Source organism: Hemicordylus capensis, chromosome 5 (assembly GCF_027244095.1).
Source record: "Hemicordylus capensis ecotype Gifberg chromosome 5, rHemCap1.1.pri, whole genome shotgun sequence".
In the NCBI taxonomy this organism is placed as follows: Eukaryota; Metazoa; Chordata; class Lepidosauria; order Squamata; family Cordylidae; genus Hemicordylus; species Hemicordylus capensis.
The window spans coordinates 197,554,866-197,582,376 of record NC_069661.1 but is presented as its reverse complement, the minus strand read 5'-3'; the positions used below and the strand labels follow the sequence as shown (position 1 = coordinate 197,582,376).

The window sequence follows — 27,511 nt, the reverse complement described above, 5'->3', positions numbered from 1 at the left end:
TTCACATCAGCTATCCATTATTCAAAAGAAATCCAGGCCATAATTCAAACTTGCTCACTTACTCCACTACCCTGCAGGCCCTGAGATATGTGCTGATGTCCACATGTTTAAACACCACAAAAGAAGACATGGCTGTAGTATTTGATCTCTCACGTCCTTTACATGTCTTGCTAATACCTTGGCTAATACCTCAGCCCCATCCTCAGTATCTCCCCACAGTTATTTCTAATTATCTAATATGGAAAGGTGATTTAAATGATTTTCATTTTAATGGAAAGACTACTCTATGCATATCATTTATTAATTTTTTAAAAATCATTTCAAAAGGTAAACTAGATCTTAAATTTTGAATATAAAAATGTGTTCCTCATTTGTATAAAGATAGTACTTAGACACAGTGAAGCTCAGTTTCTACATTCAGCAGAATCAAATGGTATAGTTTTCCTTGACTTGGGAATATTCCAACAAGCAGTCTCTTTCAGGTTGCAGCTTGGGACAGTGTTTAAATGAAAAAGTGACTTTCACATCAAACATTTGCATGTGTGGGGGAAAGGGACTGGCCTAACCTCCCCCACCCACTCTCTCTTTATGTGCAGAGAGCTTGTTTAAAGGGAACTCAGTCAGACACACAATTCCCTCACTCATAGCTAGAAGTTTACCATTCAAACATTCCCAAACATCATTTAAGACTGCAGAAGGTATAAACAGACCCTGAATGAGAGCCTTTCCTGCCTGCACACATGCAAAGTAATTGTGGTAGCAAGTTGACTGCCACAGTCCTTAATCAAGCATCAACATTTCGTATCTTGACCCAAGGGGACAACCATCCATCTAGACAAGACCTGCTCAACTTAAGCCCCCACAGATGTTTTTGGACTACAACTCCCATTATCCCCAGCCACAGTGGCCAATAGCCAGGGATTATGGGAGTTGTAGGCCAACATCTGCAGGCGGGCCAAAGTTGAGCAGGCCTGATCTAGACATATTCCTTTTTTCAGACACAGGTCAGCAGCCTCACCTTTTCAATGATTCCATGCATTTAAATGGAGAAATGTTGAAGAATGCAGAAATGTGCTCTTTGCAACTGATGTGGCAAGGGTGTATTCAGAAATATATACCTAAGCATACAATACTCCTTGAGAAGCCATCATGTCAGTAATCACTACCTCTGCATCATCACAGAATGTATCATGCTAGCACTGAGCAAATGTTACACTGGTACAAATTCAAGGACAGGTTCCACAGTTTTCAGAAGACTTCTGAAAGTCAAGCTCTGGAAGCATTTTACTTACATTGATACAACATTTTAAATCATAACATTACACACCTATATATAACACTATGCTGCCACAGTGTTCAGGATAAGGCTACAAGTACTCAAAAAGATACATCCCAAAGCTGCACAACATGGGTATTGTCCATTCAGGTGCTATATTCTATACTGGCCCACTCTGAGTATTTTCTCTTGAGGGGAACTCCTTAAATCAACCCTCAACAAATACTGGTGCCAGGAATTTAATGGTGGTGCCTGGTTTCGACACCTATATAGTGCCTTGCTTCATTACACCAAACAGGTGCTGGCAACAGGCTCAACCATCATCTCCACATATTGCTCTCTCTGCATACACACTAGTAGCTCAGGATCCCCTCTACTTCCTTCCCTCACAAACTCTGTGACCAACAGGTCATCCAGTCAGAATGCCCCTGTCTGAAAAACAGGGTAGCAAAATTGGTGGCAGTCTGCCACAGCCACCTTCCGCTCACCTGTCACTTTCCCCCCACCAGGCCCCACACTCACCTATTGCCTCTCCCTGCCAGCCCCCCACTCACCTGCTGCCTTGACAGCAGTTCCACTAAGCCCACAGTAGCCACGGCCGGCTTACTAAGGCTGCTGGCCATGGCATGGTGGTAATGAGATCACGGCCCAGCATCTGTTTTCTGGCCAGCAAACTTTAGCAAGCCAGCCACAGCTACTGCCGGCTTAGTGGAGCCATCATGGAGGCAGCAATCTGGGGGAGGGAAAAGGCAGCAGGCGAGTGGTGCTTGGCAACCTCTCTTCTTGGGTGGCTCATGTTCATGGAACACATCAACGCAATTATGGATCCACCAACACAGCTAATCCAGCTCAGCCCACTGGAGCTGGATCTCTTTTCTTCATGCCCTCCCTCCTCCAGTCACTCACTGCATTCTTTGCAGTCCTCCTGCCCGGATGACTTTGAAGAACTTGGAGGATGACCAAGTCATGGGATAAGGGTACAGGTTCATCTGTGGATTGGAAACTGGTTGAAAGACAGGAAACAGAGGGTAAGTATAAATAGACACTTCTCTAAATGGAGGGAAGTTAGGTGGGGTCTCCAGGAATCTGTACTGGGACCAGTGCTTTTTGGAAGTTAGATGGTGTCCCCAGGGATCTGTACTGGGTCCAGTGCTTTTTAAATTTATTCATAAATGTTCTGGAAGCTGGGATAAGCAGCAAGGTGGCCAAATTTTCAGATGACACCCAACTATTTAGGGTAGTAAAATCCAAAACAGATTGTGAGGAGCTCCAAAAGGATCTCTCCAAACTGGGGGAGTGGGCAACAAAAATGGCAGATGCTATTTTTTAATGTTAGCAAGTGTAAAGTGATGCATATTGCGGCAAAAATCCCCAACTTCACATATATGCTGATGGGGTCTGAGCTGTCGGTGACCAAACAGGAGAGAGATCTTGGGGTCATGGTGGACAGTTCGTTAGAAGTGCTGACACAATGTGCGGGAGTTGTGAAAAAGGCCAATTCCATGTTTGGAATCATTAGGAAGAAGACTGAAAATAAAACTGCTAGTATCATAATACCCTTTTACGACTCTATAGTGCAGCCCCATTGGGACTACTGTGTACAGTTCTAGTCACCATACCTCCAAAAGGACATTACAGAACTGGAGAAGGTGCAGAAGAGGGCAACCAAGATGATCAGGGGCCTTACAAGGTAAGGCTAAAACACCTGGGGCTTTTTAGATTAAAAAGAAGATAACTTAGGGACAACATGATAGAGGTCTATAAAATTATGCACAATGCAGATAGAGAGATAACTTTTTCCTCCCTCTCTTGTAACACTGGAGCCATGGGTCCTCCCATGAAATTCAGTGCCAAGAAATTTAGGACCGACAATAAGGAAGTACTTTTTCACATAATGCATAATTAACCGATGGAATTCTCTGCCACAAGATCTGGTGACAGCCAATAGCATGGATGGCTTTAAGAAGGGCTTAGACAAATTCACGGAGGACAAGTCTATCAATGGCTACTAGGCTGTGGGCTATAGGCCACTTCCAGCCTAAGAGGCAAATATCAGATACCTCTAAATACCAGGAAAGATGCCTTAAATACCAGGAGAGAGGGCATGCCCTCAGCTCTTGCCTGTGGGCTTCCCAGAGTCATCTGGTATGCCACTGTGTGAAACAGGATGCTGGACTAGATGGGCCTTGGGCCTGATCCAGTAGGATGATTCTTAAGCATTTTTCCTCAGGGACAGCAAATCTATGCACACTTTACTTATAAGTAAGATCTACTGAAATGACATCATGAAGCAGGATTTACTTCCAATGAAGGCCATTTAGGAAAGGGGTTTCTGGCTTCTCATGCACCCCAGGATGTACTTTGCCGGTCCCCTCCATTTCTTGTGACACAGAACCTCTTCACACACTCCTCCAAAAAATTCTCACAGCATTATCCCTGTTATAGTATCTCAACTCTTCCCCCCCCCCCACCCCCATCTTCCCAGTTATTTGAACCTTGGGTGAATGAAACAGAGGTCCACTGAAAAATGCATCTGGTTCCTAAATTGTGGAGGCTGGCTCCTAGATCCAAAGAAAACCTGTCAAGGCCTGCTTTAAATAAATCCTTCTAGACTTTTCCATCCAAGATGTCATGTTCTTAGCTCATTTTATTCTCAATGCAAGAAAGGTTGGATTTGCAGTCTAATCAAACATATTACTCTAAGTTTAAAAGCTGCTCACCTATAAAAAGTTACCAAAAACTGCTTCTACTGAAAATGTAGTTTAGAATACCTTAAGACAGCCATTTTCTTTCAACTTGCTTCATGGCTAAGCTGAAATGGTTTTTTCATGTCCAAACCCAAAGCCACCAACCACACCAGAAAAGAATATATGATCATCACTCCCATCTAAAGAGCAATGTTTTGTGCTACATCCTTTCACTAAGAAGATGTTAAATTTACAAGAGACATTCATAAAGTTACTCATTGAAGAAGCAAATTTTAAATTGTTCAACAAGATGACTAATCCCATTGAAGATCAAAGGTAGTTTTAACATTTCATGCTTGCAGAGATTTTTTTAATGGATCACTGAAGAAAGACAAACTATTGCAAAACTACTACAAACACTTGACTCTATAGATTTTATTCATCTGGAACAGGACCTAAAAGGAGCAGAGAGAGTTCACTTGTCTTTAAGGATAATATTGGGAGTTCAAGCCATTACTCACACAAGTCTCTTGGCTATTATACAAGAATTTGCCACTCAACAAAATGCTTGAAATAGACATATTTCCACCTTCTATTAGTCAAGTTACAGTTTGATCATTTTCAAGTGTTGCCTGCCAGTTTAAGTCTCTCAAAGAACTAGAAAAATGCATGTTCAGTTTGCTAGAGTACATAGCAGCATCTACAGTTTTGTAAATACATGTGTGTACACTGGCAGTAGCTACATGGAGCTATCAAAGAAGCAGAGTTCAAGGAACTTCATTTCCCCCTTCAAATCCCTTCTCAGAGTCTACGTATTCAGCAAAGCTTTTTCTGAGCAATCCAGAACTAACCCCTCTTTCTGCACACCCATCCAGACACAACATATCCCTATTTTTCACCTCTACCCCGCTTAGCACACAAGCCCTCTGAACAGGGGATATGGGGACCTGCCACTGTCAAAGAGCAGTACAGTAACACCTATATATAATATTCTATTTTCCTTAAAAGAGCACATTTTCCCCAGGACTTCAGGCTATTATTATTCCCTGTGGAGTTGAAAAGAAATGCCATTGTCTAACATTTCTGTACCATGGAGTAAACTTTAGACAGATATCCTACAAGGCACACAGACAGGATACAGATATAGGATACTTTTTAAAATGTGACTTACTGAACTTATGTTCAATCAACTGGCCAGATCAAGTCATACTCTATTTAAGGCAATGGAATTTTTCTGGAAAACTTTGCAGAAGATTGCCCAATTGATAATTTTAGAGAAAACCCACATGACTCAGCTTTTAAATCTAAAAGGGTAAAATTTTACAACAGAATCTCAAGAAAGCAGTTTTACTTGTACAGAAGAGACTTTACTAGGCTAAATAATGCTTATAAACTAGGGATATTCACGAACTGATTTTGTCTTTTGTTTCAAGCTCAAAATGAAATACAAAACAGCCAAAATGTTTCACTGAGACAACGGTTGAACACTCAAACGTTTTTGAGTGTTTGGGCCATAAGGAACAATGGGGGAACACCTGGTTGTTCCCCATGGATAGCATCTAGGGATGCCAAAGTCGGTTGCATCATAGGGCATGATGTGTGCTACTTACTACCCAATCCACAAAAGAAATGGGCAAGCAGGTGATTTTTAACAAATTTTTAACCTTTCCCCCAAGCCCCCATAGGATATAGGCTGTTCCTATTCCCCCCAGATGGTAGCAGAAATGTTGTTGGGAGCATGGACCACGCTCTCAGACAATCTGCACTGCTCCATATAGCGTGGAGCTCCAGAGACCAGGATGACATGTCCCAGCCTCCAGATATCTGACAATTAACTGCACCACAAGTGCAGTACATTGACAGGATCTCCCAAGACAGGTACTCCAGGTGCTCATCTCTGTGTCTGCTCAGGTTGAACGCAACACAAGTGAACACACGATCGTGGAGCTGGGGTTAAGGGTGCACTCGCACCCTTAACCATGGCAAAAAGTGGGGCAAGGCAGCACTGCCCCACCAGGATCGGGCCCAATCCCAATAGTTCTCATGCACAGCCTAACCCAGGCTGGGCTTCCCTAGCCTGAGTCAAGCTGCATGTGAGAACAGCTTCAATGTATATGAAATTCTGTGGCCCCTAAGAAAAGTATCCAAAATTAGTCCAACAAATGACTACATATCCTCACCTTCTATAGAGTCCTGCTTCATTGTTGAACGCTCCTTCTGCTCACCAAAGTAGTGTTCTATTTATGTAAGAACCCCTTCCATTCAGTAAACAGGTAAGAATTAGGGATGTCCTCTATTTCCAGACACCTAAACGCTTTGAGCTGAACAAGCCAAATTGTTTTGGCTGAGGACGAGCAGGCACATTAAAAAGGAGGAAGAAGGGTCTTAACTGCCCTTCGGTTGCTCCTCCACTGTCCCTTGCTATACCAGAGTGATGCTGAACCAGCGGGGCTCTCCGTTTGCCCAGCTACATTTGCTTAGGAACAGGAAGTTCCCTGTTCCCAGCAGCCTCTGGGCAGGAATGAAGTGGCTTCTGCGAATGTCATCTTGAGTGGTCAGTGTTACCACTTTTGACACTTCTTATTTATTTAATTAATTTATAAACTGCCCCATCCAAAGGCTCTGGGTGGTGTACAACAAATTTAAAAACACACACCATTTAAGACAGTGCTAAAACCAATATAAAAATGATTAAAAGACAATTAAAAACCATTTAAAGCCAATTAAAATACTTTAAAAACAATTTTAGAACCTTGGAAGGCCAGGCCAAACAAGTAAGTTTTTAGGGCTCTCTTAAAGGCCGACAGCAAGCCTAAACTGTGGATATCTGCACACCACAGGCTAAGAGCAGCTACAGAAAAGGCCAATTTCCAAGTTGCCACCAGACAAACCAATGGTAACTGGAGATTGAGCTCTCCAAATTACCTCAACGTGTGACGGGGATCATACAGAAGGAAACACTCTCTAAGGTAGCCCAGACCCCAGCCATTCAGAGCTTTAAAAGGTAATAAGCAGCACTTTGCATTTTGCCCAGAAACATATCAGCAACAAGTGCAACTGTTTCAAAACAGGTATAACATCATCTCTCTGAGTTATCCCAAAGCACAATATAACCGCCGCATTTTGAACTAACAAGTTTCTGAACTACATACAAAGGCAGCCCCCACACAGAGTGCATTGCAATAGTCAAGCCTGGAGGTTACCAGCTGATGCACCACTATTTTGATACCGTTTTCTTCAAGGAATGGACGCAGCTGTTGAATCAACCGAAGTTGGTAGAAAGTGCTCCTGACGATAGCCTCCACCTGAGATGCCAGGGTGAGGCCTGGATCCAAAAGCACTCCCAAGCTGTGTACCTGTTACTTCTGGGGGAGTGTAACTACATCCAGCACAGGATGATCTAACTCATCCCTTAAATTGAAATCCCCCCACAATGAGCACCTCCATCTTGCTTGGATTCAGCTTCAATTTGTTCTCCCTCATCCAACCCATTACTGCTCGTAGGCAGGCATTTAGGGAATAAATGTCATTTCATGATGATGAGGAGGAGGTGGAGGAGGAGGACGACGACGACGAGGAGAAAGAGATTTGGATGTCATCAGCATACTGATAACAAACTGCACCAAATCTCCTGATGACCTTACCCAGCAGTTTCATGTAAATGTTAAAAGCCATTGGTGACAGAATGGAGCCCTGAAGAACTTCATATAATAGCTCCTGTTTTGAAGAGGAACTGTCACCAAGCTCCACCATCTGGAATCTTCCTGAGAGATAGGAGCAGAACCACTGCAAAGCAGTACCTCCTAATCCTAACTCCCCCAGGTAATCCAGAAGAATACCATGGTCGATGGTATCGAACGCCACCAAGAGATCCAAAAGAACCAACAGAGTCACACTCCCTCTGTCGATTCCCTGGTAAAAGTCATCCATCAGGCCTATGAAGGCCGTCTCAACCCTATGGCCCTCTCTAAAGCCAGTTTGAAATGGATCTAGATAATCGGTTTCCTCTAAAAATGACACAGCATTACCATTATTGACACTTTTCAGATCAATAATTCCAAAACATCATACCCAAGAGAAGCAAATGATCTTTCTCAGATTCATACTTACTGCGATTAAAGTGTTCCATATCAGGTCATTATTCAATAAAGATAATGTTTCAAGTTGAAATCCTACAAATTTCAAACTGTTATTTTACTCCCATTTTGCGAGCACATTAATAAAACATTCTATTACATATATGTAATTTCTTGAACTTTCTAATAAGTGAAATATATGCAAAATGATGTTGCCCAGTCAATGATGAGCCTCACCTATTAGGTTTTTTTAAAATAAACATTGTAGGAACATCCATAACATATAATAATAACAACAACAACAACCCAGAGCCTTTTCGAAGGGCAGTATAAAAATTGTAATAAATAAATAAATAAACAAACTTCAATTAAATAATAGCAAATTGTGTGGAAAATACCTGCTTCAACTCAACTTTGCAGACAAAAAACCTTCTGAACTACATTTTTTTTTATTCTTCAGCTACGTGCCAAACCATTTACATATTAAAAATTAAGCCCAAGTTGTATATATTCAACCAAACAGGAAGAGAAAATGCGCACCCTGTCAGCTGATTTAACACACACCAGCTTTACTAGCAGACCTTTTTAACCCTATCTCATTTTTCTTAAGCCTAAACTTTCCACTGTTAAAAAGAACACAACAGAACAATGTTCCACCCCCAATCCTGCATTCAGATCTTCAGAAATCCTTAAACCAATGAAAACCATTGAAGCCAAAGGAGTTTGGATGAGAATGCAAAATGAGGCAAACATCTCAGGCAGAGCCGATAGTAAGAGAATTGCAATTATATGGTGAGAAAGTCCAGTGTGAATCCACTGAAAGACAAGTGTACTTGTAACTGGAACTAACAAGTTATGCACCCTTTTTTTTTTTTTTAAAGCTAGATGTTTCTTTCCATCAAAACAAAAAGTACCGGAAATATCAAAGTTCAGTTCCCTCTGACATTTTTGTATTCTTACATTGCAATATACTGTTGACGAATTTCACTATACAGTATTGTAATGGAAAATTTTGGCGTACACATGAAGAGGAAGGGAGAGTACATTATTGCAAGTTTTCCAAATTTTATTCTGCTAGAAAACATCATTTGATTGATTGATTGCCATCAAATCGGTGTCGACTCTTAACGACCACATGGATAGATTCTCTACAGGATGATCCGTCTTCAACTTGACCTTTAAGGTCTCTCAGTGGTACATTGATTGCTGTCGTATTCGAGTCCATCCATTTAGAGCAGAAAAATCCCACAGGACATTTTCTTTTCCCATCCCTCCTCACTACACAGAGTATGACACCATGAGAGCCTAATCTAAGCTGCTTCCCCCCCACCCCAAATAAAAACAGCAGCCATTAGGGTAAAGGCTTCTTTATTGTGCAACAAAACAGGAAGAACGAACAACAGGTACTCTTCTTCCGGCCAGCCTCCAATTCCAACCAACTCCTAGTGCCACCTATTGGTTGGGACCTGTAATAACATTTCCAAACACATAACAGCATCTTTAAAAGAAAATTTGACCCAAGTACCAGTTTTGGACATTTAGCCTTGAAGAGAAGAGAAGACTCAACAGGTTCTATCAACTGAAGCCATCTTCTTCCATCTGCTAAACCATCTGTAGTTGGTCCTAGCTACCTTTTTAAACTAAGGTATTGAAAATCTAATCTCTTTGGGACTAGGTGGCGCTGAAAAGTGGCAATTCATTTCTAAAAAAACATCAGAAATGCTAGGTACTTTTTATAGAAACAAAACACAGACATCATCAGCATTTCTACCATGCCATTTTGAACAATAGCAGCTCACACTTCTATGCAGTGTATGGTTTCTCATCACTGAAAGAAAAGTACCCATGAACACTGGTGAACTGGGATGGGTCACCAACCCGGCACTTCTCCCACTCCTGGGACGCTGCTGGGTCACCCGCCGCCACATGTGCTCTTATGTTCTGTTAAAAATGCAGCCAGCTTCCTTGCTTCCCCCCCCCACCCCCCCACCCCTGGCAAAGCACATGCTTCGGCCCGGCTCTAGCAAGCCGGCATTCTCTTCTGGCTGCCACGCCCACCCCCAAGCTCAGATGGCCTCAGATGGAGTCCACACATGCAGAGGCCACTGAGCCCCGGAGGCAGGGCAGCTTCAGGGAACTCCAGCTTGCCGGGGCCGGGCTGAGACATGCAGCACACTGGGTGAAGTGCACATTCCACCAGGCAGTAGTGGGGGCAGCAGGCAGTGGATGGTGGAGAATCCGGCCTCATTCTAAACAAAATACTCCAGCAGCTAGAATTTATTGCCCACATTTAGTGATCAATAGCTAATAGCTATTGGTAGACCTATCCACTATCACTGTTTCTATTCTCCCTTTCAGCTAGTGGACCATGTCTTTGGACAGCAAGTTATCTAAGTCAATTACACATTGTGTGAAGAACTGCTTTCTTTTGTCTTGGAAGACAATTGTCTATCAAATTTTTCCATGCTATTCAGTCTTACAATCTATCCACACTCAGACCTTCTGCTGATTAAAATAAATCAGGGCTATATGCACCCAAGACAATTGCTCGGGCAGACTTTCCAACAGCAGTAACATTCACCAGACACATGGTTATCAACTGGTGTACACAACTAAACTCCAAATTCTATATAATTTTCTATAAATGTAAGAAATCCATTAGGATCTCAGGATGAACAGGGGCTTAAAATAGTTTACAAATATTTGAAGTGTAAGTCTATAACAGGCCAGCAGAACCTGTGACCTACTGGTCTGAATGCAGACTTCAAATATGTTGTGGTTTGTCAGGTGCTTGACAACCACCCCTACCAGTGTTCCCTCTAAGGCATGCATGTGTGTGTGCACGCTCACATGTTTTTTATGTCTGCTCAGTTAATTTTAGATCCCACTCAGCTTGAATCAAGAAGGCCCCACTCTGGATGCATGTGCGCACACACTACCTTGATACTGCTGCTCAGAACAAAACTCATACTACACACAGATGAAAAAGAAATAGAGAAAACATTGTCCCCTACCCTGGTTTACACAGTGCCAGGCAAGCAGCAAAAATGAGATGTCACCTAGTGTGGTATATTGTGAAAAGGACTTGAACAAGGGAGACCCAGGTTCAAATGAACCTCTCAGGATGACTGTAAAAATGTAATGCAACATGGGGAAATTATATATGTTCCTTTTCCTCTCAGGAGGAGAGATGGTCTTGTGGTAGCAAGCATGAAATATCCCTTTGCTAAGTATATTCCACCTTGACTTGCATTTGAATGGGAGACTACATGTGAGCTATTTGCCTTTGGGAATGGGGCCACAGCCAAGTGTAAGAGCATCTGCATCCTTGCATGCAGAAGATCCAGATTAAATCCCTGGAATCTCCAGGTAGGGCTGGGAAAGGCTCCCACCTGAAAATTTTCAGTGTGGCTGCCAGGCAATGTACCATATTTCCTGGCAGAAAGGCCATATCAGCACAAAAGTCATACCACTGAAAAATGGCTGAATTTTTAAAAAAAAATCACTTCAGTAATGCCACATTGGCGTAAAGGCCACAGCTAAGGCACCTTCAGAGGGAGAGAGAACAAGGGGCCAAAATTCCCCCACGTAGAGCACAAATGGCGCTCCATGGGAAATGGAAGAAAGCCAGTTTACCACGCAAACCCAGGGCCAGGAAGGCCCAACTGCGCTGTTGCCTCTCCTCTTCCACTGCCTCCATTCCTCCCAGGCACCCTTGACCACATGGAGCCTATTGTTGGTCAGAGGGTCCTGCTGAGCTGCCACCGGACCTCCTTACCTCACTCCTTAATTCTGACATAAAGGCCGCATTGGTGTAAAGGCCACAGGCGCCTTAAAGTAACTTTTTAACATATATGTGCCGCAGCCTTTCTACCAAAAAATACGGTAGACCAGAGCTGTACAACTTTAGCCCTCCTGTGGATGTTGGTCTACAGCTCCCATTATTCCTGATTATTGGCCACTGTGGCAGGGGATTATGGCAATTATCTGGACCCATTTCAAACTGGCTTTCGAGCGGGCTATGGGGTGGAGACTGCCTTCGTCGGCCTGATGGATGATCTCCAATTGGCAATGGACAGAGGAAGTGTGACTCTGTTGGTCCTCTTGGATCTCTCGGCAGCTTTCAATACTATCGACCATAGTATCCTTCTGGAACGTCTGAGGGGGTTGGGGGTGGGAGGCACTATTTTACAGTGGTTCCGCTCCTACCTCTCGGATAGATTCCAGATGGTGTCGATTGGAAATTGTTGCTCTTCAAAATCTGAGCTTAAGTATGGTGTCCCTCAAGGCTCCATACTTTCTCCAATGCTTTTTAACATCTACATGAAACCACTGGGAGAGATCATCAGGGGATTTGGAGCTGGGTGTTACCAGTATGCTGATGACACCCAGATCTACTTCTCCATGTCAACTTCTTCAGGAGCTGGCATATCCTCCCTAAATGCCTGCCTGGAAGCAGTAATGGGCTGGATGAGGGAGAATAAACTGAAGCTGAATCCAGATAAGACAGAGGTACTTATTGTGTGGGGTCGGAACTCTAGAGACGATTTTGATCTGCCTGTTCTAGACGGGGTCACACTTCCCCAAAACGAACAGGTTCGCAGTCTGGGAGTACTTCTGGATTCATACCTCTCCTTGATTTCTCAGGTTGAGGTGGTGGCCAGGGGTGATTTTTATCAGCTACGGCTGATACGCCAGCTGCGCCCGTTTCTTGAGATCAATGACCTCAAAACAGTGGTACATTTGTTGGTAACCTCCAGACTGGACTTCTGTAATGCGCTCTACGTGGGGCTGCCTTTGTACGTAGTCTGGAAACTTCAGTTGGTTCAGAACATGGCAGCCAGGTTGGTCTCTGGGTCATCTCGGGGAGACCACATTACTCCTTTGTTGATGGAGTTACACTGGCTGCCAATAGTTTTCCGGGCAAAATACAAAGTGCTAGTTATAACTTATAAAGCCCTAAACGGCTTAGGCCCTGGGTATTTAAGAGAGCGTCTTCTTCGCTATGAGCCCCACTGCCCATTGAGGTCACTTGAGGAGGTCCGTCTCCAGTTGCCACCAACTCATCTGGTGGCTACACAGAGATGGGCCTTCTCGGCTGCTGCCCCGCGATTGTGGAATGCGCTCCCTGATGAGATACAATCCTCCCCATCTCTGGCAATTTTCAAAAAACACCTGAAAACACATCTCTTCAGCCAGGCTTTCTCAGCTTTTTAAAACTTGTTTTTAAATTCTTCTGATTATTTAATTGTTGTTTTACTGTGTTTTTAATTGTAAGTTATTGTTTTTATGCTTTATTATTTTTGTTTTAATTATTAACTGATTTTAATGGTGTTTTAATGTAAACCGCCCTGAGCCTTTTGGAAGGGCAGTATAAAAGTTTTAATAATAAATAAATAAATAGTGTAGTCCAAAAAGAGCTGGGGTGGGGGGCAAGGCTGTGCAGCCCTGGACCTGGTGTACACAATAGTACTGAGCTGGACTGACCAATCGTCTTACTCATTAAAAGGCCGCTTCTTATGTTCATACTTGGATCTCACCTGGCACCCACTGGAAATTAAACCACTCCCTAATTTGAAGTTACTTGAAATGCTGTTCCTGTCAACTGAGTCTGACTGCCAGGCTGCCTTCATCCTGCTAGCCAGGATGTTGAAATTAATCCAATGTCAGAGGTCCTAAAGTAAGTCAACTAAAACTTAAATTGTGGGTGACCACCCAATTGTACAATTCTGTGTTTTTATCACCATCTCATTCCCTCAAAATATTAATGATTGGTGCTATTATAGTCCAGTATACTTTGGGCAGGTTTCTTTTAAAAAGGGTTTTTTCACAGCTTGCATACAAGCACACAAATCAATGAAGCTGCATTTTAAAATACAAATAATATAGAGTGGTCATTTGCTTGGTGTTTGTTTGTTTTTTGCATTGGGGGTGTGGCTATGGGGGCTGGCATGGCGAACGCTCACACTTCCAAATTTGCGACTACACCATTGCCCTTGAAGGGTTAATACAACAATATCTTGGCAATTCAATAAAAACTAAAGGAATAAAATCATGTCTTGACCACAAAACTAAAACTATGCTAAATGTGAAGAAGCACAGCCCTTTCATGATCTGCCATAAATTCTAGCTAGCCAAAGAGTCAAAAGTTCAACATTGCCTTTGTTTAGCAACAGCTCTATGAATGCAGAAGAATTCCTGCAGGCCAGGCCAGTTGACTTTTTATTCCTATGTGGAAAATCCTGGTTCAATTACTTGTCAGTATTTGCTTCTAGGATCAGGTGAGTGTGAGAGACTACTGGCATAACGTCTATTTCTCCTGGGAATCAGGATGGCTTTAAGTATTCAAAAAATCATTTCAGAGATCTTAAGGAGTTCTAGCAAAAGTATTTCACATCATGGAACTCACTTAGTCATCAGATGAAAAAACGTTGACCTTCAAAGTGTGTGGAAAGTAGTGTAAGTAACCACAAAGTGTGAGGAAAGTAATCATCATCATTATGGCTATTATTTATACACATAATCTAAACCATAATACTGATTTGCAAGCCATCTTACTACATGAAAACTTGTCTTTATTATGACAAATGTTTTACAAGAAAAAATATTGACATATGGAAGTTTGCCAACATGGATAATTCACCTGCTGCAAAGTAACATGTTACTTGTAATTTTAAAAACCTGCATGTTTGTAAAAAGGGGTACCAAAGCAATACTGAACTGTATTAACACAGGACTCCCAACTCTGAAATCCATTTTTTCAAGGTTCATTAAAAAAAAAAAAAAAAAAGCAGTACTAGAAGAGCCCTTTTCCAGGGAAGACCACATTAAAGATACGGGAGTAAAATATTCAGCAGGTTATAAAAATGACATTTCTAATTTCTCTTCTCCCTCTACCCTCAGACCACCATCAGCTCCAATCAAAGCGAAATTGCCTGTAAAATATCACTAGGGTACAAAAGGTGAATGTTGAAGCAAACTGCTAGCAATGAGCTGAAAGCCAATAGCCCTGCTTGGTTTTCTGTCAACATAACAACCTGCCCACACAATCTGTTCAGCCCCTTTCAAAAGAAACAAGAAGAATCCACATGGTCAGTCATGTGAATGGGGAGACACAAAGAGTTCAAAGGTTGCTAACCCTCAAATGGCCAACAAGTAGACCTCAACAATCAGGAATTGTTCTACAACCCACTCAATTTTTACTTAAAGATCAAAAAGATTTGTGGTCAATGATTTGGTGCATCTGAAAAAATAAGTTTTAAATGTAATATTTTATGTTTTCCAAGTATATGGCATCCAAATGTGTACAGCTGTATCAATAAAATTATCTACAACATGAAGCATCACAACAGTTGAAGTTATCTTAAAGGTTTACAGGCAGCCATAACAGAACTCATTGTTTTATTTCTAAACCCTAGGGCAAAAAGACCTACTATTTGAGAAAGCAATACATCTCTCACTGTTATATTTTAATGTAGGCTTTTTAAGGAGGAAAAGCTGGATAACCAGGAAAACAAAATAAAGTGAGATAGTGAGGCGATTCTCACGACCACAGGAAAGTGAGCTAAGGCACCCTAGCCCGCTTTCATGTGGCTGTGTGCTGCAACGGGAGCCACATGGCTCCCGGCAGCAAACCATACAAAGTTCCCCTGCCCTTAAAAGAGGTTTGTGGAGCAAACACTCCACTAACCCTGTTTATCTGATGAGTCACCACGGTATGGCTCTGCACTGTGACGAATCATGAGTAGACCCCTGGCCAGGAGACTACAACAAGCCTCCCAGCACGGGGGTCTTCCCGGCATGCCCCACACACTCAGATAGGACATGCTGGGACTTCCATGGGCTGGGCAGACCCTGATCCCTGCCACCCCTACCAGCTCTGTGACGGAGCCAGTAGGCATGTGGGAGGCAGATCCAGCCACCCAGGTCTAGCCTGGGAGTCATCTGAGGAGAGAGCAAGCTAAGCCCACTCTCCCTGCAATAGCAATAGCAATAGCACTTACATTTATATACCGCTTTATAGCCGGAGCTCTCTAAGCGGTTTACAATGATTTAGCATATTGCCCCCAACGTTCTGGGTATTCATTTTACCGACCTCGGAAGGATGGAAGGCTGAGTCAACCTTGAGCCCCTGGTCAGGATCGAACTTGTAACCTTCTGGTTACAGGGCGGCAGTTTTACCACTGCGCCACCAGGGGCCCTGCAGAACCCGGTAAGGCTCTATACAGGGATTGTGTGTAGAGCCTCAATATCTCTGCAGAGTTATCTACTTCTATCATTCACTCTTGAGAGTTTTAAACACTTTCTAGTAAGGGATAATTCAAAACAAATATGATATAAACCAATCAATAAGATTGTGTAACTCCTATAGATCTGTTAGTGGATCACTTGATACACTGGCAAAACAATGAGCCCAGCCCAGTTTTGCAAACGTGCACGAACTGCCGGGATCAGGCTCACTTTTGGAGCCTCCCTCCAAAACAAGTTCAGGAGAGCAAGTGCCTCCTGTTCCATGGGAAATTTGTGAAATCTACCCTCAAGATATGCTGAGGGCATGGTTTGAAAAAGTATGCTGGTAAATGGTTTCCTTGGTGCACTGGTGAGGTTGAGTAGGTACTGCAAAGTAGGTCTGGATCTGAATCATACTTATTCTGTATCTTATCTAAGGAGGTCCCGGTGAGGTACCACAAATCCTCTATATTCTGGCCAACCCTAGCACTGAAATTCCCAACCAGTAGAATGTCAGTATCTGGCAGCAGTTGCTCAACTTTCTACAACCAAGTTTGTAAGGAGGACCAAACCTGGAGCCACAAATTTGAATTCCTAGCCACTGGGAGATATACATGGATGCAAAGAATAGATCCCAATACTTGCTAGCTATATGAACTGTCTGTATATACTCACTATCAGACCAATCCCTTTGGTTAATATCTCCATCAAGCTCCACCAAGATTAATATTAATAGCCCTCCACTTGCTCTTCCATGGGGACCCTGTTTGATGGCTGGTAGAGCAAAAACCCCTGCAAGTATAATAAAGATGTATCCTGGCATCATGTCTTCTGCAAACAGATGGCATGAAAGTTTTTCAGATATTGTTCAAAATTATTATCCACAAACTCATTTTCTGCCACCCAGCAATATTCCAGGAGACCACTTTTATGAATCCAGGGTCTTTTGGCAGTCAATTAGTAGGGTTTGAAGCTGCAAGCAAGTTGGGGTCTTCCATTGCAAGTGCATCTTTCTACATCAGTACACATTGGCAGTCTATCTTCAGCTGTTGGGAGAAGTGGGGAATTCCATCATACTAGGTTTTCAAGCTCTATGGCACATGCTACTGGAGGTTTAATATTCTCTCATGCAGAAAGTTGAACCAAATCCATTTCGTGGGCTGAGGAGCTGTTAAGTGAGATAAGCTCATGATTCTGAGTAGAGAGAGCAGGAGAGTCACTTGGTTCTTTTATCGATAGTAGGTCATCAATAACACACTTGACTGCAATTCTCTTTAGAAGAGAGACATGCTGAGAGTGGTTCAGCTAAAGAGCATAGGCAGGTCAGTGTATTCTTGAGGCCCTCTAGCCTGCCTATAATCTTATCCTGTTCATTTCTTGGCAATATTCCAAAGGAATCAATCAGATGTCCCTCCATTGAACCATTCAAGTCCTTTTTTTGGGCTGTAGGCCAGAGCTGATTTATTAGTATGTTGTTCTTCTCTAGCATCTGACAAGGCTGAGGACTGATTAGAAATGGCAGAGTCTGTACCAGGCTGCTTATCTATAGTCAGAGGTATTGGATTTGAGCTGGCTTGAAGGAAGAGTGTCCTTACAGTCATGTCATGGAATACTCACACAGGTAACGATTTGGAGTGATTGCACGAAGGATTTCATCTTTAACAGCATATGTGGAATAGTAGATTGATTAAAAGTTAACAAAACCCTCTTAGCTTCTGGGGGACTAGGTAGCAAATTGGTGACAACAAGATCAATAAATGGATACCTACATTTCAAGAGCTAGCTGAAGGAACAAATTATTTCTCTGTGAGAGTGCCAATGGTTCCTGTTAATATTATTCAGACAGAAATAAAGCATAACCTTTGGTTCCAATAGTTCCTGTTAATATTATTCAGACAGACATAAAGCATAACCTGATTTAACTGCAATGTCCGGTTACAGTTTGTAATTGAAGCAGTTCCAGCTCCAGCTGCAGGCTGGCCGAAATACAAGGCCACAGCTGGTTCTTGTTGCTTATCTGAGCCACTGCCTCACTGAAACTAGGCACTGAAGAGCTTGTCTACACACTTATTACAGAGCTTGTCTTTGCCAAGTACTTCTGAATAAAATTTTCAAAAAGTGACATCATTAATAGGTCTGCTTTCCTACTCACGGAGGTATTCAATCAAAGATTGCTATCACCGTGTTTGCTGTCAACAAACCTTGATTTGCCACAAAGTCTTTGGGATAAGTGGACTGTTGCCCTAATTTCTGAGCCTCTTCCAGTGCTAACAATTTATCTATTAAAGGCTACTGATCATTAGGCATTAATGTTACCCCAGGTGAAATTGGGCCATCAACCGATGAAACAGGCCTCTCAGATTATCTATCTCAATATCTATCAATACCTATATCTATCTCAATATCGCATATCTATTACTTGTACAGTTGTATCTATTATAATAAAGTATGTCTCATCTTCCTTAAGAGGGTAACATTAATCTATTTTAAGCTGCTTGGTAGATGTTATTGCTTGTGGGGACCCTAGGGAACCAGAATTAGTCTGGTTGTGTTTATTTCCCATAATAGGTGATATAAAGGGATAAGATAGCTCTCACTGTCTTGGAAGTGTTTGGGCTTGTGATACCTGAGGAACCACCTGCTCCCAAGGGTTGCTGCCTGCTTGAGGAGGTCATCTGAGTGGGCTCTGGTCCGGGTGCCGACAATGTGGGAGGCTAGGTTGTCGTGCACTCAGGACCGGGCCTTCTCTGTTGCTGCCCCCAGACTCTGGAATGCTCTACCGGTGGGTATCCGCTCCTCAGTCTCAATCACAGTTTTTAGAAAGAATGTCAAATTGTGGCTTTTTACCCAGGCGTTTATATGATTGCCTACACTGCTGCTTCTTGTATTTTGTACTGTTTTTATGCTTGTGTTTTAATTTATTTATTTTTTAATCAGATTTGTTTTTATATATTTTTAGCTCAATATTTTAATGTGTCTTTTTTATAATCTTGTTTTTAAATTTTATTGTGAGCCGCCTTGGGATTTTCTAAATGAAAGGCAGGGTATAAATTTAACAATAACTTTTTAAAAAATGTAAAGTGTTGGTTGTGCTATTTCGCCAAGCCCTGAGCAGGAGCACTGGCATTTCTGGAGAATAACAGTCTCTTATCTAATTTCTGTTCTTCCGAAAGCTGGATAATCACCACAAAGGAGCTGCCTAGAGTTTCCCACATAGGCAGTGAAGATTCTTTTTAAAGACAGAGCTTCTCAGGAAAAAAATAATTAGTTATTTAAGACTTGACGCTCTAAAACAGGCTGAGGTTCCATCGCCATCTTGGCCCCTCCCTTTATGGAAAACACATATGTAAATTAAAAATGATATACAAATCAAGTGACAGATGGCAATCAATCTACCATCACAAACTCATTGTCATTCTTTCAGTTCATGTACTGGGTCAGTTGTCAGATTACATCTCACATGGCAAACCAAAAGAGGTGCTGAGCAATAGCATATAGACATAGCCTAATTTTAACTGGGACAGTAGTTTCAGATAATGCACATTTTCTCATTTCAGTAAGATGTATTGTTTGAAGTTTGTAGAACCAAGCCTACAACAATGAAACAACACAATTTTAAAGTTTATAAATCTAAGTTTCTATGTGCATTTTATAATCATACTAGAATACAGATACACTTGGGAGGTTTACATTATCAGATAAAACTTCAATTAAGATATGACAATAGGCTTCTTAATTCATCGTTTTTCTACACAAACTATAGGTTTTAAATGAACATCTTAAAGTTAATTTAAATTAAGCCTGTTTACACACTAACTTTTTTGTAGTTCTGCTTGATTGATTAAGTGCCATCAAGTTGGTGTCGACTCTTAGTAACTGCATAGATAGATTCTCTCCAGGATGATCTGTCTTCAACTTGGCCTTTAAGGTCTCTTGGTGGTGCATTCATTGCTGCCATAATTGAGTTTATCCACCTTGCTGCTGGTCATCCTCTTTCTCTTTCCTTCAACTTTTCCCAGCATTATGGACTTCCCAAGGGAGCTGGGTTTTCGCATGATGTGTCAAACTATCATAGTTTGAGCCTGGTCATTCATGCCTCGAGTGAAAATTCTGGATTTATTTGTTCTATGATCCATTTGTTTGTTTTCCTGGTTGTCCATGATATCCTCAAAAGTCTTCTCCAATACCAAAGGTCAATAGCTTCAACACTTCTTCTATCTTGCTTCTTCAAAGTCCAGCTTTCGCATCCATAGAGTGTAATGGGAAAAACCATTGTCCGAACAATTCTAGTCTTTGTAGGTACAGACACGTCACGGCATCTAAATATCCTTAACAAGGCCTTCACTGCAGCCCTACCAAGTGCTAGTCTGCAGCATATTTCTTGATTGCTGGATCCTTTACTATTGATGGCTGATCCTAAAAGGCAGAAGTGCCAGTGTCTTCATTATCAGTTCTGAGGCTGGTTGGTGTACCTGTTGTCAGTAGTTTAGTCTTCTTTCCATTTAGTCGCAGTCCCATTTTTTCACTGTGCCCCTTAACTTTCATTACTACAGCTTGCAGATCATTCACATTCTCAATTATCAGAGTGGTGTCATCAGTGCAGCACAGGTTATTGATGTTTCTGTAGTTGACCTGACCTTAATTGATCAATTAGTTAATTAAAGTTAAATACATGTTCATATCACTAGAGCAGGGCTTGATCAATTTTCTTTGGATCTAGGAGCCAGCCCAAAAATTTAGGAGCCAAAACAATGAGTACCTGACAAATTATCAGATTTAGTGACAGACACTGTGGATGGGAAGAGAAGATGGGCTTCACTTTTATCTCCTTACCAAGTAAAATACTTAGAACAGAAACAGGACTGTCTGGAATCAAGGCACTATGGTCCCTTAATTTGTCAAGCCCTGCACTTAAGTCTCAATATAGTTGCTTTCTGGTGATACTCGATGGAGGATGTATGATAATTTACACTTAAATAAAAAACTATAAATCTGTGTAAAAAGAAAATGTTATGTTTTACATTTTACAGTCACTATTATAGGGACAAAACATGCAGCAACAGCAACAGCAGCAGCAGCAACTTATATACCACTTTTCAACCAATGTTTCCAAAGTGAATTACATAGAGAAACAACAAATAAATAAATGGGATAGATCCATGTCCCCAAAGGGCTCACAATCTAAAAAGAAACAAGATAGACACCAGCAACAGTCACTGGAGGTACTGTGCTGGGGGTGGATAGGGCCAGTTACTCTCCCCCTGCTAAATAAAGAGAATCACCATGTTAAAAAGGTGCCTCTTTGCCCAGTTAGCAGGGGTATGCCCAGTTAGCAGCTTCAAACAAACAAAACAAATGTACCATTTAATCCCAGTCCTACTGATCAAAATTCAGCTTCAATTGCTTAATCAGCTGACTAAATTTAATGTAGACCAGAAATTAAAATCAGGCTAAGACCATATGCTGTTGCCTTTTTACTTTGTATGTGACAGTTGAAAGCTAACTACAAGCACTTCTTCACATGAGAGGTCCCTTTGAAACATTACAAAAGAACCTAAAAAAGGGATATACCACCACTTAGAGTTCATGAAAGCAGCATAAATGCTTTAAGCTTATGTCAAAAAATCTAGAACCTTATGTTCATATATGAATGAACAAAGTTTCCATGTAAAATTATCTGTTTTGTAAGGATAATGCATTCCCCAAGGTAGTAACATTATTCCTGAAGTGTGCCTTTGGTCAGGCATTTGGAAGCAGAAGACAATACTTCAATGGATAAGTGGCCACCTTTACATGTTTACTGCAGTTGTGTGTGACTTTCAGTAGCTTGGACACTAAATCCTCCATACCATACAGTAGCTACATACCAACAGCACATTGTCCTGCTAACTACAAATCACATTGATAACTGATACAACACAACACAAAATACTGACCAGCCAGCCAGTACAATCACGAGCCTATCACAAGCTAGAAAGGAAAAGACAATCTTTTCCAATAAAAGACCATCAAGCATGGTAGTCTAACTGCAACTGTAGACAGTCATCTTTAGTAGCCATGATGCACACACAATTCTAATTCAAGAGAAGAAGAATTGCATGTGCCCTCTAGAGATTAAGAAGTTAATCTGACAAGAAATGTATGTAACACTCTGCAGCAAAATGGCAAGGTAAGTGTTCAGCACAGTTTGGACAAATCCACCTTGTTCAGTTGCTGCAAAAAATTCTTCCAGACCCTGCTTTCTCCACTCCCCACTGCAATGCGCACACACATGACATTAAGGCTTTGTAAAGACATAGTGTTTATTTTCTTTCTGGATTCAATACCATCATATCACCTTTGGTCAATCCTTTAATCCTTTCTAAGAATGCAGAAACATCAAGACTTTAAAAAAAGAACCTTCAGAGGCAGTATGGGTGTGGGGAGGCAGGGCAGTACTTGCTCTGCACCAACTACAAAGCCCATATGCATCCCCAAACACTATAATAAGATCTGGGAGAGGCTCCTTTCCCTCTCTAGTATATAGTTGAACTTGTAGTATTTAATTTCAAGTTTCAACAGCCAGTCCAGTCATAAGAATACAAACAAGTATCCCTCTCCCCTCCAATCATGCCTTCAAGGATTCTTTCCACACCATTATTACACAACCACTGGGTATGTCAGATCTTTTCAAAGTGCTTATTAAACTCAAGAATCTATTTACTTCATTTGACTTAAAATGAGATTTGGCCACACAATAGAGCAAAGTAGTGTTTTGACACTGTAAGTAACTTTATTCTATGTCAGTCTTCCACTTTGTTTTCCACTGCTTTTTGTCATTAAGAAATTGATTTTGCTGTAAAAAGGTTTCTATGACACCACTTAATCTTAAACAACCTACTAACATACAGAAAGCAATTATCGGCACTTTTTATATAGTAATCCAGATCACTAAATCAAGAAGAAAAAATAGCAATTAATGTCAGATTTGATAGTTGCAGAACCTGAAGTATTTAGCATTACTCTCAAAATTATCATCAGCTTCAGAGTTTAAATACACAATCTTGATTAAGTTGAGGCTGGAAGAATGAAGACCATACTCTACCAGGAAGACAACATCCCCCATAGCTCCTACTCAGTTCACATTTCACAGAATTACATTTTAAGAAGGCTCCCAATCAATGGTCAGCATAATTCTGCAATCATTGTTAAAATGTTTTAGTTTGGAGTGTTTTACTATTTAAATAGATTTGTGGTGACGAACTAAAAAAGCATCTACTAGCTTGCAGTTTTCATCTCTTCTTCCTTCTTCTTCCTTCTAGTAGTAATTGAAAATGCTATAATTAACTGACCTCCTGCACAAATTAATCAATAATTTCAGTTCACACATGCCAATAGATTTCTGAATTCAAAAAGTGCTTGTGTTTAATTTATTAAAAGCTAGAGACATAAACAATGCTCTAACTTTCAAATACAATTTAACACATGCAAACTTAATGCTAAGCAGCTACCCTCATGGTTATTATGTTTTCCATCTTTTTAGAGACAGAATTGTTAGTGGCCCTTAACTGCAGGCTAATGGCATTAAGGCACAATTATTCCCAGATCAACAAAGAGCTTAATCTCTACATCCATTATGTTAAATAATATTTTGAACTACAATCCAACTTTAGCCAATTTCAAAGGGCAAAGAGCCATAAATCCTCAGTTTTTGTCCTCAGGCAACCTAGAGTCTTCCCTAGATAGTTCAGCAAAAAAGATATTCACAATCATTAAACCACAGGTGCACAGGATTGTTCCAATATGCGTTAGACCATATCAATATATGCAGACTATTATGATATGCAGTACACTTCTAATACAGAAAGCATCTTATATCATTAACAAAGCTAAACTAGAATTCCTAAAGTTTTTATGGCTTTTCCATAAAAGTGAATAAAGCAGCATACAATCATTAATTCTATACAATCATAAAAACATGGCTAGTATACTATAGAATGTAGTTACAATTCTTTTAAACACTTGAAGATGAAAAAGGACACACAATATAAAGCTGGGGAACCCTTGCAACTAAATTGTTGGCTACTGCTAAGAATAAAACAACGAACCAGAAGTTAGCATTCAGGGTTTATGAAATATACTGTAAATAATCAAGTTATGGCATTATTCTAATTGTAACCTAACTATAGCAGGTGCACTGCAATGCACCAGAAAAGTTCAAGACTGACTCAAGCATAGACAAATTGTGTCCCAAGATAAATGGTTCATCAAAGTAACAGCAAATCCCTTCATTGCCTATGAATCTACCTGAAAGTTCAAGACACCTTTTTCAACAACAATTCTACTGTTTGCACTTTCACTCTGTCCTCACACACCCTCTCCACATACTCAAACATGAGTGAGTAATAACTTCAGACTCACAGCAGAATTCTGTTTGTTGACAACAGTGTAACCTAATGGATGTATGAAGGCAGAACTGCTGATGTACCATTCCTAAGAGCCACAGCCTACTAAATTTGGACTTCTTAGACACTGTGGTATCAAATTACTTCCATATATGTGAATTCAAGGAGCGTCCCATCAATACAAAGCCACTCTTCTGAAAAGCAGTTCACCCTAACCCAGGGGATCCATTCACTTTCCACACAGAGAGGGGCTGATGAAAAGCTGTCAAAGTAAATCTATGCTCACTTTTTGGATGGTTTAACGTCAATGGAGCATGCAAACACCCCGGGATGGATCATAAGCTCAGCCAGGCATGTGGTTCTCCCTAATATATTTTAATTATGCATCTGTTTTAATTGTAATCAGATTAAGTCACTGGGAAAAGGCACAAATTGGAATTTTCTCTAATTGCTAATAGAGTTTTTCAAGAATTTCTAAACACTAGTGCGTTTAGGAAAGGTAGAGACACCAGCACAACTGTGACATTTTCTAGAAATCAATGAAGTTTCTTCAACAACACACCTTAGCTCTCCTTAGCTACCCAAAGTCATCTGATGCAAGAGACAAATTCAAGACCTAGGGGCTTCATCTTTGCTAATTAGCATAGAGGAATGTTTAACATACAGAACAAGGAGCACAATGCAGATGCTTCCAGGAAAGCTGCTCAGCACATTCAGAAGACCATGTACACAGACAAACATTCAACCACAGCCACTGTGATTTTCAAGTAAGCACTGCCCCTGTGAGTAGCACTGAAGCAAGGGGTTCCATTCCAGGGCTTAATTTCAATCAGCACTCACAAAGATTTTGTTTCAGAGTATAATTTTCAAATGTCAGAACTGCTCTTGGGAAGTTAAGGATTTGAAACATAAGCATGTGCAGAGTGCCTTTCCCTCACTGCTCAGTACCTGCAAAGAGCCTTAAGGCATCAACAAGATTTAAAGTTTGAGAGCCTAATTTCTAATGAAGCTTAAAGCCAGGCACCTTTCCTATTAGAGATTAAGAACATTCCAATTCCCTTTATACATTTGACTAAGTCTTGTGCCTGAAAGAAAATGCTCCGGAGTCCGGAAACAAGTGTGTCAAGAGAAAAAAGAGACGCATCCAAGAAAGTGATTTCTTGTGAGGAAAGAGAGATCTTCCCAGCCAGAGGCAACATCGTTTTATGCGCCACTAGAAGGCTGCAACTTAAAAGGGGGCGGGGAAGGCAAATATAACCATGTTTCCAAACTACAGAACACACACACGTGTTCAGGGAATTTATCCCTAGAGCAGTGATTTCCGTTATCCTAATCAAGTACCTGCAAAGGGAGATCTCAGAATGAGGTTTATTACAAAAACGAGGTTTTATTACAAGAAGTGTCGCCTGTTCCCGGTGTGGCTGCGCTCCCTAGTTTGTGCAAAACTAACTTGACAGCAGGGGCGGCTCTGCGAACTGCTGGCGGTGTGTCCTTCTACGGGACTTGCAACAACCTTCTAAGTCTAGCAGGAAATAAACTCAAGAGGAAAAACGGGATTCCCCTCTCCCGATCTTCCTACCAAGTACGACGATCGGAAGCGGGGAGATAATCAGATTAACACTCTCTTAACAGGTGAAAGGGAGACGAGCGGACTAGGTTACAGAGCGGGCAGAGGTAAGAGGATGAGCATCCAGGCAAGGAAAGCACCGGGGGCATCCCTGGTGCCACGTGAGGACGAGAGAAGGCCGCCTGCGAATTCTCCAACTTCAGTCCCACACAAACACACACGCCACGAAGACACGCGCGCACGCAGACACCGGCAGCTCCCTAAGGCAGAAGGCGATTGCACTGTGCTGCTGCCGCTGTTCTCGCGGCTCGACTTGAGCGCTCGCGTGCCCGCCGGCTGGCCAAGCCCAACTCCTCCACCCGCCTACCTGTCATCGTAGCAGAAATCCGCGCTGAGGGTATTGAGGTACAGGACGAGCCCCAGCGCGCTGCTCACCAACTCCGCGATCATCTCTCCGCTACTACTACTGCCGCCGCCGCCGCCGCTCTCGTCCTCTTTCTCTGCCGCCGCCGCCGCCACCAACAACCCCCGGCCGTGGAAAGCATCCGCCGCCGTGCGCTGCTCGCTTCTTCTGCCCGCCGTTCCGCCTCGTTCCACTTTCGCTCCCCGGCCGCTGTTCGCTGGCTGGCTGGCTGGCTGCGCGCCTGAGAGCCCCCCAGTCTCTTCGCTCCGTCCCCCCCACCTAGCTAGTCAGCCAGTCCGTCCGTCAGACTCGGCAGCGGGAGGAGCCGGCAGCAGCTTTTTATTGTTCAGTCCGCGCTCCACTCCGCTCACTCGCTCGCTCGCTTTACCCCATGGCTGGCCGGGGTGGCACCGGAGAGCAGCTGCCGCTCTGCCTCGGAGAGCCGCTCGGCCGGAGCGAGCCCAGCTGCTTCCCGCTCCCAACAGCGGTCGGCTCACTCCGTCTCCACAACCTCGCTGCCCGGAGGCCCCTTCGCAGCTGAACTGCAAGAGCCACTGCCGCGGCTCTGAGAGCGCCCGCGTGGGGCTCTCCAAGCTCCCATCGCGCTTGCGTGCCATCCTCCCCACTTTGGCCCGCCCAGCCTTCCCGCCTCTCTCCCCTCCCCTTCTGTATCTCCAGTCCTCCTTCCCTCTCCGTTCCGCCCGCTTTTTTCCTTCCTCTTCTTCTTTCCCCCCCGCCTTTCCCTTTCAGTTTCACGCTGGAACCCACTGAAAGAAATAGGTTCTTGCTGGAAAAGAGCCCAGGGCTGGGCGGGTGAAGGGGGGAGAGGGGAAGAGGGTCAAGTGCTGGGAGAAAGACTGGCTGGCAGCGTCTGCGGCTGGCACAGGCT

At 42.4% G+C, this 27,511-nt stretch overlaps 1 protein-coding gene across 3 annotated transcripts in view; it reads right to left on the bottom strand.

The window, feature by feature from the left end:
* TMTC2 (transmembrane O-mannosyltransferase targeting cadherins 2) overlaps nucleotides 1–27,272 on the bottom strand; it is a 272,678-nt gene extending 245,406 nt beyond the window's left edge. For 2 of the 3 annotated variants that reach the window (XM_053257837.1, XM_053257838.1), the window contains exon 1: nucleotides 26,587–27,272. In XM_053257837.1, coding sequence (XP_053113812.1) covers nucleotides 26,587–26,669 — 83 coding nt within the window. In that variant the 5' untranslated portion in view covers nucleotides 26,670–27,272. The remainder of the gene's footprint in view (nucleotides 1–26,586) is intronic. The other variant, XM_053257841.1, reaches the window with a different exon arrangement.
* Nucleotides 27,273–27,511: the final 239 nt, after the last annotated feature.